Below are 13,233 nucleotides of genomic sequence, written 5' to 3' on the forward strand. Positions count from 1 at the left end.
ACTTGTTCCCCCAAATCAGTCCTTCTCTTAATCCTGTCCATGATTCTGCATTCACTGTTGACTTTTCAGCTATTTTTTTCTTGTATAACATCCCCCTGATGCAGCCTTTCATTTCACACAAGGTAGTGATAAAACACTTGGCTAAATCATCAACTTTTAAACAGTTTTTGACACCGGCTTTAAACATCTAGTTGGTTTTTTTTTTACATCAACTGTTGTAACATTCTTTTCCTGACATTCATTGCAGGTAATCTTGTTCAATCTACTCATTCAAAGGAGGCAATAAAGGCTATTCTCCTAGCTCATTAGGAAGACTGATTCACGTATATTTTTTCACTTGTCCTCTGACTGCATCTTCTCCATCTAATTAAATAAAAACTACTTGTCTTCATTATGAGGGCCACTCCAAGCCCACTTCAATGCTACTTTTCATTTCTTGTTCAGCACCAAGTGCCATCTGCTTCCACTTGGCTAACTGTAATGCCAACTTTCGCTGTACATGTCTTTAATTTTCCAACAAGTGCCTTCACGCTCCCTCTTAGGCAGCCCTCTGTCATGCTTGGAAGGAGTTCTCCACAAACATCCGCAAAGCCACTGTATTGCTCTTCTTCCAGTTCCACCTCTACCCTTTCTCATGTATTTCGCATTCAGGGCATGACCATGGTGCCAGCATCTGTTTATTGCTCTTCAGCCTGGAAAGGCTATGCCCTCCTTTTGTCTTTCTCTTCCCTTATCTTTCTGCAGCTATCTTTTTGTCTTTTGTGTCTTATACTCATCTTGTAAAGTGATAAAGAGGTTGTTTTCCTAGGTTGTTGATACAGCACACACATATCAATGGGGCCTTTAAACATGCCACGGGCATCTGGGAGCTACAGTAATGCAAATAGTAGTAATTATGAATATACAGTAATATATACCTGCTATCAGTGGTGTTTATCTTAGAATAGCAACATGAGGTGAAACAGGATTCACTTCAGAGATCAAATGCCTCGTATTTTGGTGATTTGCCTTACAGCAATGTTTTACTTTAACATGTCGTGTTCCTACAAGAAGTATTTATGGAGAATGCTTAAAAAAAAAAAAAACAAAACTCCAGCTATTTAAGTACCATCTCATAGCTATCAGAGTGAAAAAAAAAGGAGCAGAAGAAATTCATTTAAATGAAAAATACTGCATTTCTTGAATTAGAAAATGAAAGAGTGAGCTTTGCATCAAAAAGAACGTATTTCTAAGTCGGAGGCAGAAAATGATAACTGAGACTATCAGCGCAAGTCTCAGTGCAGAAGGATCACATTTGTAAGATGGAAAGCAGTTTATATTACCATAAATAATTGAAGAACTTGTACTTGCCGCAAGGTAGCTGTTTTCCTATGCAGCCTACAAGTAAACACTCATAAATACTGACTTTCTCATCAGCCCTGCAGTTCTTAAACAGAAGGCACTGATCTGTCTCTTGAGCTGTGGAGTTTCTTTAATAACTACTTGACATCTACAACGGCAGCACAAGTTCTGACTAGTTACCCATTCAAAGCAATCACTGATTGTATTATGACATTGGAAGAAAGAAATTGGACCTGCCCAAGCATCCTCTCCTTCAGTTTTAAATGATAATCCCTGTGATTAACATCAGTTCAGTAGACTTGTAGCTGCACCTGGAGGAAAGGAATTCAGTCACATGTGTGAGTAAATCCTCTAGAGATCACTACTGGGAAATGAAAGGAATCGCAGTTTTGAAAGCATGTGAGTGAATGTAGGTTGGAGACTTTGCTACTGATGAAATGTGAACAAGAAATCAGCAGAGGTCAGTGCAAATTTCTAAGCCATAAATGTATCAGAAGGTAGATTTTGAAACAAAATAGAATAATTATGTCATCTGACTCTTTCCTAAGTGTAATAGTTTAAAAATGGACTTCTTTATGAATGACAGAGTGTTCAATTAAACAGAACAGGCACTCAGGACTTTCTGTCTAAACTATTTCTGTGGGAGATTTCATCAGAACTTTTACTTGTATGTTTGGTTTTCACAACTACTTATTTGTTTCCCTTAAAACACCAACTTTATTACAGATAAAGTTTTGAAGAGTAATTTATCTGCTGCTGCGTGTTTGGTTTTTACTTATTTTTTTCTGATTTGTGAACAAGTTAATTGGAATTGCTTCAAGAATAATTGCAATTAGAAAGACTATTTTCTTTGATATTCTCCCTTCCTAGAATAGCAAAAATTCATGTGGGTTGCATACACAATAAAACATGTAAATATTAACTGAATCCTTCTGAGCACTGAGTAAATGTTGAAGCTCCATTGTCTTCAAAGCGCTTTCACTCTGTGGCAGGACCTTGAAAGAAACTTAACACTATCTAATTTTTGTGGGTGTGGATTTGTAGTGAAAGAATGATACTTCCCATGGGAAAGAGAATCAAAGTAGACTTTCGTTTGTGTGTGTCTAAGCTATGGCATATGAGTTTTTCTTATGGGTCGGCTGCAAACCTACTAAGTTTGTCTGTTACCTGAAACTTTCAGGCAACAAATAGAAGTACTTTCATCTGTTATCATTACTGATTCTTTTGATTCCAGGAATATTCAAGACCGATCTTTCCTTAAAGTTTACAACAAAGATCCCGCACATGCGTTTAATCACACTTCCAGAGCTGTAAATGGAGACATAAGGGTAAGTACTAGCATTGCATTTATGCTCTTCTTTCTTCCAGTTTTTATGTTAATTGTTTAATAACTGTAATATATACACAACATTTTATAAAATCTAGGATATATGTACAGCACATACAGAAGAGGAAAGTAATAAAACTTTCTATAGCTAAGAAACCTTAACTACTTTCTGTTTTCCAATTATTTGCCCTGAGCTTTAGCTGTTTATTTGTTCTTCTTTATTAGCATTAAAGCACGTGAATCAAAACAGTGCCTTTACTTACTTGTCTCGGGACATGGGGTATGCTCATTGCTTATAAAGCTTCTTACTTCATGTTTCCAAACCTTTGGAATGAAGTAACGCAGGGTGTTACTTTACTCCTGCAAGGCTTCAGTATAGACTGGTTCAGAGTGGCTGAGCATGTATGACTACCATCACTGAAACACTTTCTAAATCACAACTTCCAATCAGAAATACTTGTTGCAGTGTAAATGGTTTGGGGTTTTATTTCTAGAAATTTTCTGTGTGTATTGAACAAGGTCTGGTATATTTGTATTTTCACATGAACGTTTTGTACTGGGAAATACGGAGAAGGCATTTGAGACATGTTCACTTCCACACTGTCTCTTTCTCTTTCACTGGACTGTGTTTTCCCCCTTTGATGCTCAGACGACAGGAGATGTGGCTGTGCACAAGCACCTCTTCCACCACATTTTTGCACCCAGTGTCACAGACAGGGATAGCAGTGGTGAGGTTACACAGCTTCATCTCCTGTCTACCTGTGGGGTCTGTTCCAGGGAAACAGCACAACCAAATGAGCTCGGTGGGTCCAGAAGGAAATGCCTCTACTGTCCCACCTGTGCTGTGACTTTTATGTGTGCTCCGAAGCTGATTCAAATGTGCTGAAAATTTCCTGTGAAGTGATTTGCTTAATTGTGCATTTGCTTCTTGGTTTCATTATCAACCCTGAGCATGTCGCACTGCTTTATTATTAATATTTCATGGAAATACTTCTGCAGTTTCAACAGTTTAGGGCCTCATTATTTTAGAAAGACTGCAATAGTTTATTTACAGGCGCTATTCTCAAGCACTTCTCATTTGTATACTTTAGCTATAAAATGGTCTTTCTGATAGGTCAGAAATCTAATTACTTGATTATTCACACTGTTGCACACACAACGTGAGGGAGCAAATAGATGCGCTTCAAAGGGCTAATGTGATAGCTTTTACTGTCTTCCTTAAGGTCCTTAAATTCTTCGATTCTGGTTATATTCCTGTAGCAGTAACTGGATATATCTGATACATCTCATTCATATTCAAAAGCATGACATACCATCACTGTGCACTGTGACCTTAACTCCTATAGCAATGCTACTGTGACTTTACAAACTTAGATTCATACTGTTGTTGTTGCATGTGCAGTGAAGGCTGGATGTATCTACTGTGGCTCTATTTCCTTCTCTAGATGTGTTTTTAGATACAGTTAACTACTGTGTTAGCTATGTAAATTCAAATGTAGCGACTGGTCATTTGGTTCTTTTCCACCTATTTAGTGCCTAACAGAGTTGTTTTGAACACAGGTGTTGCTTCTGTGCAAAAGTAGCCTCGGTATTAAAAATACTGTTTTACAACAGGTATGTACATTTAACACCTCTTGATTGTGACTAAACTATCTTTCTTTGGCCATCACTCAAAAATTAAGGTGACACAGTGACATCTGTTTCATAGTATATCTTGTTCTGCTGAAATGACAGAGATAACGCTCTGAAATTCCATGCATCCAACAAAACAGCTCCTTTCTCAGTTCACAAATTTCTTGCCTCTCTGGTCTGAAAGCTGAAGTTGAAGCCAGGATGTTCATAGAGACTGCAGAGAAACATGCAAAAGCCTTCCCTTTGATCGCTGTAAACTTCTGCACTTCAAAGTCACGAGTATGGAAACAAGCAATTTCTTGAGCGTCGGAAATAATTACATTTGTTTGTCTAAGGATCGGTGTCTTATGGCCGGGTTCTTCCTTGTGCAGTCGGATCCCAGCCAAAGCTTTGCCTGAATTGGAGCGCTCTGATAGTGTTCTATCCTTCAGACATGGCAGCTTCTCCTCAGCTTGGCAGAAGCGCTGTAGGGTCTTCTCACAGTTGTCTAAACTGGCAAAATTTGTAAGACCACAATAATTACTGATCTCTGCCTGTTGTTTTTTTTTTTCCTTTTTTTCCCTTGAATCTGCTTGAAATCAGCCCTTAAATTCACGAATTGTTAGGTTGGGAGAGAACCACCCTCAGGCAGTTTGATCATCTATGCATCCTTCTTTAGCAAATGGTGTTGAAGTTAGGGGTGGGAGAGGGAGGGAGTGTAAAGCGTGTACATTTGATGCACGTGGTAGTGCATGTGCAGTACTGTGGTAACAAAGTGAATGTGGAAAACATGCTACTTCTTGTCCCTCATTCTCTGTTTGTGCATCTTTGCTCTGGGTAAATTGATGCTTTTCAATTTCGTGTGGTCTGCAAGCACTTAAATTCCCCACAGTGGGAAACAGGGAAAAACTCTGGTAACCACTGCGCACAGCAAACTGTTTAAAAAATTGACAGAAAAGCAGCTTATTTTCAGGTGAGTTGAAATAACATTATTTAGGATGTCAGGAGCTGGCTGTTATAAATACATTTTTTCCACGGTGATATTGAGAGTCTGGCTATATCTCCTGTCATGTGCGAGTTAAAATTGTTGGGTTTGATTTTGTGAGATGGGAAGATTGTGCCTTTATGGATTTTTCTACTGTTTGCCTTCTTGTCCCTTTGGAACATTTATCTCCGGGTCTGATGATGTTCAGGCTTCTATTCATGTGATTTATAATCATTTCCATGTAACAGACCCAGAATAATCTCAGAAAATAATGTTAGCTGCCAGCTTGGACACCTGTTTTAACTACCAAACAGATGTGAGACCTGTATGGGAATTGGCAGTAACACTTGAAGTATTAAGTATTACCCACACAGATGAGAAGCAAGAGGAATGTGGGATCTGTAAAGTTCAGACGCTCCACCAAACCATTCCATTCTCTCACCCCTTAACTCTAATTTTTCTGGTCTTCTTTCTGTTTCATACACCTTTCTCAGTGGACTGTGTTTAAAAAAGCTGATTTGCTTGGGCTGTAAATGAATTCTAAAGAACAGTTTCTCTTGAAATCCTTCAGAGTGCCTTATTTGCTTACTGTTCCTGTGCCATGGCTGATTGCATCTTGAAGAGAATGGTTTGTTTACAAGTCTGCCATGCTGAATGATGTTTCAAGCAAGAGGTAACCACACAGTGCCATCTCACTGAAAATTTCTTGTTTGTACTTTTCCTTTATTTTGTTATTCCTTCCCAACATGTACATTGAAAATCTGTAGCAGCTGTTCTCTTTGGATGCTTCATATTGCCGTGATTCTTTCTTTTATTCTGTTGCCTGAGTTCGTAACATTAATCAGCTCTTTCTAAGCCTCTACACGATGATACTTTCTTTGACAAGATACTGTCTCATGTCCAGATGTGGAAATTAAGATGATCTTTCTGTTTTCTCCAGCATAGTTACGAATTACAGTACAAATGCATATACGCAACCCATGCTGCTCTGTGCCATTAGAATTAATGGTTTGCACATTCAAAGGGGAGAAGTCTTTCTCAGATTTACTAACTGTTGGGTCGAGCTTGCCTCTCATCTCACATTTTGGGATGGTGTATGGGTACATCAGTAGATGACACTAAAGTGCAGACAGCATTTAAAAGGAGTGTCTGAAACAAGAAGAATCCTAAATTACAAGTTCACCCCTCTGTCCCTGTAACTTGTCTGTCTTTCTGGTGGCACTAATAATGTTGGTTTATGCAGTGGTTTGTTCTGAGCATCATTCATCTGCCAGTTTGAGAATCAGGGGGAATTTCTATTTCATAACAAACCAGTGGCTGTTTTGCTTGGCAGTCTTTCTCTTCCCAACCACCTGCCCTGAAGCCTGTGGGTTATGCTTTGTTTCAAAATGTTCTAGACCCACCATGTTTTCTCTTAATTCCGTGGCTTGACTGAGACCTTACCAGGTCAGTGCTTTGTCCCAGACCTCAGCTGAGTGGGTGAGGCCAGAATATTCAAGGAATGCTTGCTGTGGCTGTTGTTGTATTGAGGTATGCTTTGAGGTTTTTCTTTTCAGAAATCGTTTCTCTGTGAAAAGGCAATTAGGGCAAGTTCAGTCAGAGTCAGGGAGTGGGGTACATGGAAACTCTACTGCTCAGGGAGTCTGAGCAGCTAAAAGGTGATGATGTTCCTGGCAGCAACAGGGCATTGGTCTGCCAAGGTAAGAGGGGATGAGTTAAACTGAATTGTTCTGTAGAATGATGCAGACTTTTGATAAGTTGGGTGAACAGTTATGTTGAACAGCTTTTGCTACTGAAATTGTACAACAGCGACTTTGTTTTTCACCTGAAGGTGCCTGGCTAACACTTTCACTCTCCTCTGCGCTATGCCTTGATGAAATCTGTTAACTTAGAAAACCCTACAAGTGCTAAAAGCCCTCAAACAACTCCCCAAGAAGCATCCGAGTGGGCTGAATTCAGTGCTGGTTTGCAGGAAAAATACAGAGATAATAAAAGCAGGATCATCCTTCTGTGTTCCTCAGATACCTGTAAACATACATTCAGCTTCTCTGATATGTTTGGCTTTTTTTCATTGAATTGTTTGTAATCTTTACATGAGAAAAAAAAAGCTGCATATGCTGCTAAAATTACATTTATTTACTGCATGGCTTTAAAAAAAATAAAAATAGTAATAACAAAAAAGGTAACTCCTAGAACTATGTAGAGGTATTTAGAAGAAAAGTATTTCTTGGAAAAGAATTCATGCAGCAAATCGAGTGAGACTGCTGGAATGCCTATAGGACAGCATTTGTATAGGTTGCCATGTGTTTGCCTTACTGATCCTATTACTATGAAACTTTGTTTTCTTTCGGGAAGAAAAAGAAAAAAGAAAAAACAAATGCTAATATGTCTATTATCTGATAGCGAGCTTCCAAATGATACAAATCTCATCTTTCCTGCTGTTTTGCTGTCTGCTTTTTCTAATGCTCTTTTTGTCATTGAGAGGTTATGACAACATGAGCCATATTGTATTTATAAACATCACGTGTTTCCTTGATATGACTTGCAGTGTCTGCCAAACAGAACACATGGAAGAAACATTTCTCATTAGCTCAGCATTGGTTTTGGTTATACTGATTTCCGGGACAGGAAAAATGCCTTCCTCACTCAGATTTAACTTTAATACAGTAGAAAGAAAGCCTCTGAGTGTCCATGAAATCGCTTGAACAGAGACGCTGCAGCTCTTCTAGCCCACATACTTGGTCTGAGGGAACGAGGAAAAGTGGTTTGTTTTAAAGGGAAGATGTAATAGCATGTATTGCTGAAACTAATTCTGAATTAAAATACCTGCCAAAGTCGTCTAGAAACAGAACTCAGCAAGAGATGTAAGGTAAGATGATGCTTATAAATAATGAAAGGTGTATAATTCCTTTTCTTCTTCTAATTCTACTTTTTTTTTTCTCCCCCAAACTAAAAGATATTTTCAGATTAACTGGGAATTTAAATCAAATCTATGAAAACTGTTTCTTCTTCCTTGAGCTGTATGAAAAAATAAATGCTTAATTGCTTACTAAATCACAAAGCTCTACTCTCAGGTTTTATGACTAGTTACATATTAAACATAAAAAAAAGTTATTTTCCAGCTTGCCATTACAAATCTTGCTGAGATTTGAACAAAATATATAAAAGAAGTCTCTGATGTTCTGATTTTTTTACTGTCATGGTTTTACTACCTTTGCTTTGAATGGCTTGTCAGTAGTTGCCAATTATGTATGCAACAGCAGAGCAGCAGACACTGAGAAGTAGCTGCATCAAATCAGACTGTGATGAAAGACTGTAAATGTACCTGTTCTCTTTCCTTCATTTGTCCTTTGATATACAATACCCACTGCTGTACAAAGCCTGAGTTAGTGGGAAAGTGGGTAGAACTGTAAGGAAAATTTCCACTTTTATTTTAGCTTTGCGTAAACCAGCATATAAATCTCAAATTTTTTCTGGCAAAAAGTCAGTCTGTTTAAAGACATAGATCCTGCATTATAGTGGGATGCCTGCTGCATTGTGGATTTCTTACTAGGATGGCTCTGTGCTTTGATGGATTAATTTTTTTTTTTTCCCCAAGTATTATGTGTAAAGAATATAAGCTTGTTGATTCTGCTACTATTCTAACAATTTAAGGTATACACTTAATAAATAAATAAATAAAGCAGATGGGTTTTAAGTTTACAACGAGCTTGCTGTTGAAAGAAAGTATAATGTTCTTGATAGTAAAATGTTCAGGGAACATTAGCTTGCCGCACCCTTGCTGTAATCTTCCAGTTAGCCTAAGAGGAGTGTCATATGGTAGATATCACAAACCAGTTACCTGGAAACTCCCAGAGAGCCTTTACTGTGGAAACAGATCGACTTGCAACCACAGTTGTTTTAATAGCATTTTTAGGGGTAAAGCTCTTTATTGCCCACAAACAGGCCCATATTCAAGCTAGCCTGTCTTTCATGCTTAAAGCTTGCCCTGGAGATGATGAAGTTACTTAATGACAACATCTGATCCCCCTTGTGTGAAGGTCTCTTCAGCCCTTCATTAAAATTGGAAGCTTATCTCACACAGGTCTAAGGTTCTCAGGCAAAACGTTCAGAGTCTTCACTGGGAACTTGCCCTGAATAGAAACATAAGGATTTCATTTGAGTCCATTTTTTATTGTCTACTGATTTCTGGTTTTGTTCTTACTCCACCTTCTTTTACATAATGTTTCCTTGTTCCAATTCTTTAGATGTTTTACTCCTTCATTTTTTTTTTCCCATTGTCCTTTCTTTCAGTAGAACAATTAGCACTAATTTGGCTGTTTACTTGAAATTCCTCAGAAGCTGGTGGGGTCAGATGCTGCCAGAACTCCCTAAACACACTGACAGATGATTAAAATTTCTCATGGCCATGGCCCCTCTTACCAGGAGAGGAGGTTTTCTTTTACCTCCATTGTGCACCATGTAGCTTGTCTGCACTGCTGGGGCTAGTAACAAAGTCTTACCAAGCTTCATGACTTCCTGTTAGTTTTCCAAATGAGGTTTTACTTGAACAGAGCGGTATGATCACTCTGTGAAAGTGGCTGTTTGGGGACCATGGAACTTAGAAACCCTGTGAAGTTAGAAACAGTGTTTTTTTCCTCATCAAATTTGCTGGTGGCTTATCAGTCAGGATCTTAGATTTCCCAAGAAGTTTTTTTACAAATACAGAATGTGATTCTTCTTGATCATGGCTCAAATTCTTTGCTTTCCACTGACTTTTCATTTCAGTCTCCTATTAATTTACCTGCCTAGTAGTTAAAACTAAGGAGAATCAGTTCTGTCCGTATCTTTTGACACACAAAAAGAGCAAACCGGTACCTAGTGTCTAGAGTGCATCTATGTATTTGATGACTTTGATTCCTCTCCATGTTGGATTGTACTTTTTCTAATGTGAGCTCTGGAAAACTAATCAGAGTTCTGAAAATATGAGGAGTAAAAATATCTTTTCTTGGATACATGTAAGATCTGGGGTTAAAAAAAGCCTCAGTTGGCAAAAGCAAGACAGTTGCAAATAACAGAAGGCAACAGGGCTCCATGAGAAATGACGTGATGCTGAAGTTATTTTTTTGCATGAGTATATGCCTCTCTGACATCATTGCAAATCTGAACTTCGTGTGAGTGAATGAAAAGACCAACAGGGTGTGTTGGGTAAAGGGCTAGGCCCTTGGGCGCTTAATATTTACTATAGATAGCTTCACTTTAAAATAAAGTTATTTACTTCAGTCGAGCGGACCATGATAGGTTGTATACTGTTTTGGATAGAAGGAAGTAAAATGAAAATAAAAAGTAGGGCTCCAACTGGTTGCTGCAGCAGTAGCACCTCTAATGTTGCTAAGATATATGCACACCTGCAAATAATTGCTGGGCCCTATAGCTGAGAACTTGGACACATGCATTGTAGAATTCAGTTGTATGGCTTCCATGACCACTTCTCCGTCTGGTGTGTTGATGCCAAAACTCAGCACCACAGATTATTTCTTCTGACGTGCTATGTCTTTATGTTGGGAGAAGTAGCTTTTTGCAGGTATTGTAGACATGCTGCTAAGGCCTTTTAATTATCAGCTCTAATTTATAGCATTTTTATGTTATTAATATCCTAAGCTATTCTGTAATAGAAATCATGTTTTGACTGTTGTTCGGTAATGCCAGATGACACCAAGGGTGATGCTTTCCTTTGTGTTCATTTAACCATATCAGCTTGTTCAGTTTTATTTGGCTTCAGCACAGTGGGAAGAGATACAAATATGAAAGAAAAATAAAAGCTGAATCGTTAGTACAGCGAGTCAGAAAGCCATGCATTTATTTTGATTTATGAGTTCAGTTACTAACAGTATTTCTTTTTTTAAAGAGAAGAAATTTGATACACAGCATATTTAAACCAAATAAAAATGCTGATCTGTACCAGAAATGTACATGTCTGAAACTATTCCCTTTTTTGGGAAAGAAAAAAAAAAGGGATGACCCCATCAGTTCAGCAGTGCCCTGAGGAAGTGCTGAAACTGAGACTGGTCTGAAGGGTTTGGCTGCCTGCGTTGGTGGTGGCCCGCTATGTTATGTGCTTGATCTCTTCAAGGGGAACAGGGCGGGGGGGAGGAAATGCTTGCTGCATCTTCATGAATTACATGACTCCTGTTTGTTTTCAGAATGTTCTGCCTAAAAAAGCAGCTGTGGGAAAGCAAAAAGAATCAAACAGTTGGTTAAAACGCAACGCTAGTTATGGCGGGTGTCATAATGTTAACTTAAAAAAAATCGGTAACAGCTTTTATATGTTCAGTCCAAACAGTCTAATAGCTTATGGGCTGGGTGGGCCATGCTATACTGATGAGATAAATGTGGATATTGGCAAACCAATGATGTAATTATGTAAATCCGACCTTTTTAGGATTGAAATGTGTTATGTTTCAGTGTGTTTATATTTTTGTCATTTGTGATAACACCCTGAAAAATCTTGGCTGAAATGCTAAGAGGTTTCTTAGTGTACTTACCACGCTACTCCGTCTGGAAAGAGCACTAAGGGAGCGTAGGAAAATCAAGCATAAGAGATGTATTAACTTCTCTCCGCTTAATTGGATAATTTAGCTTATTTTATTTTTTAATTTTTTTACACTCTCACATTCCATTTGTTTGTTGGAAGTTAAATACATTCATAGAAATGTGGAAAGGAGTGCCTGCTAGATTCGCTGATCTGGATGTCTCGATCAGGAGTGAAGTAATGCAGGCTGGTGGCAAGGAGATAGCTCAGACAACAAAATGCTTCTTTGGGAATAGACCCTCACACAGCAGCAATAGAATTTCAGTCTGGCCAATGCAAAATGTGCTGCTGCATGTGTTGCATTGCTTGTTCAGATTGCCTCACTCATGGCTAGACTGGAATTCCTCATGGGACTGCTTGGGGTCAAGCATGGCCTGGTGCTCCCGTCCTCTTTGAGCAGAGATCACTCAGCACGCAGCCAAGTTGTCCTATTGACAGCTACTCTGTGGCAGTGTCTGGTAGGGAGTTCAGGCAGGGTCACCAGGCTAATTCAAACTTACAGCCTGCCCCTCTAGCTAGATTAAGTTGATGCATGTTGTGAGTTCCATTTTTTTTCATGGCAAGTTGAGCAGTCTGATACTGCCTTCACTTTACTTCACATTGGGTTCTTGTTTTACACCTGGATAAAGTGATCTTACTCCAAGGATTGAAAGAACCACTGATTATGGAGACCTGAGGTGCAGGTGTACTTGGGGAAGCAGTCGTAGCTATGTGAAGTCAAGGGGTTGGTAACAGCAAGGAACTGATTTGGGAAGAGTCTTGTAGGAGAAACTACTTGCACAGTTTATATATATACATGCGCATTTAGAGAAGTCTTGCCTCTTGTCAACACTTGGTGGTGGTTGCATGCAGCTACAGTTTCTGCTGTCCTCTCACTAGTGACCAGCCAAAAGGCAACAACCACCTCTGGGGTAGCTTTCAGCACTCAGCCTCACTGTGTGTCAGATCCTGAAGGTGCTGCACCAAGGCCTGACTTGCTGTTCTCTGCAATGCCTGAAGGAGACAAAGCTGTTTTGAATCTTAGCCACTTTTTTGGTGGGAATGGCTAAACTTAGTTCTAGGTTTCAAAAGCCATTTGCAGCTTTAAAGTGTATCCCAAACCTCTGCTTTGAATATGAGAATGGGTTGCAAAGGCAAATGATGGTCACAGCTTTGCCCCCGACCTCATGCATTCATCAGATCACTCCAGCTGGTGTTTACCTGCAGCTCACATCTTTTCTTGAAGTAACCTTCGTGTTCTGACCCCTAACTAAAAACACAAAACCTTGGAGTATCAGCCCAAACCAAATAAGTTTGTGTTGGATGTATTTTATTCTTACTCTTCCCTTTCTTTATTCCTCTCTCTCTCCCTCCCATGCCTGCTATGTTAGGCTACAACACTGTAATAACAAGAACTAA

General features: G+C 39.0%; 1 protein-coding gene across 39 annotated transcripts in view; it reads left to right on the top strand.

The window, feature by feature from the left end:
• Positions 1-13,233, top strand: part of KIAA1217 (KIAA1217 ortholog) — a 325,153-nt gene that overhangs the window by 254,756 nt on the left and 57,164 nt on the right. For 36 of the 39 annotated variants that reach the window (XM_015853276.3, XM_085538721.1, XM_085538733.1 and 33 more), the window contains one exon: positions 2,576-2,669. In XM_015853276.3, the coding sequence (XP_015708762.2) occupies positions 2,576-2,669 (94 nt within the window). Of the gene's footprint in view, positions 1-2,575; positions 2,670-7,856; positions 8,134-13,233 lie in introns of those variants that run through there. The other 3 variants (XM_015853283.3, XM_085538729.1, XM_085538743.1) reach the window with 1 other exon arrangement.

The sequence above is a fragment of the Coturnix japonica genome, chromosome 2 (genome assembly GCF_054131305.1).
Source record: "Coturnix japonica strain WE chromosome 2, WE-NBRP24, whole genome shotgun sequence".
NCBI lineage: Eukaryota > Metazoa > Chordata > Aves > Galliformes > Phasianidae > Coturnix > Coturnix japonica.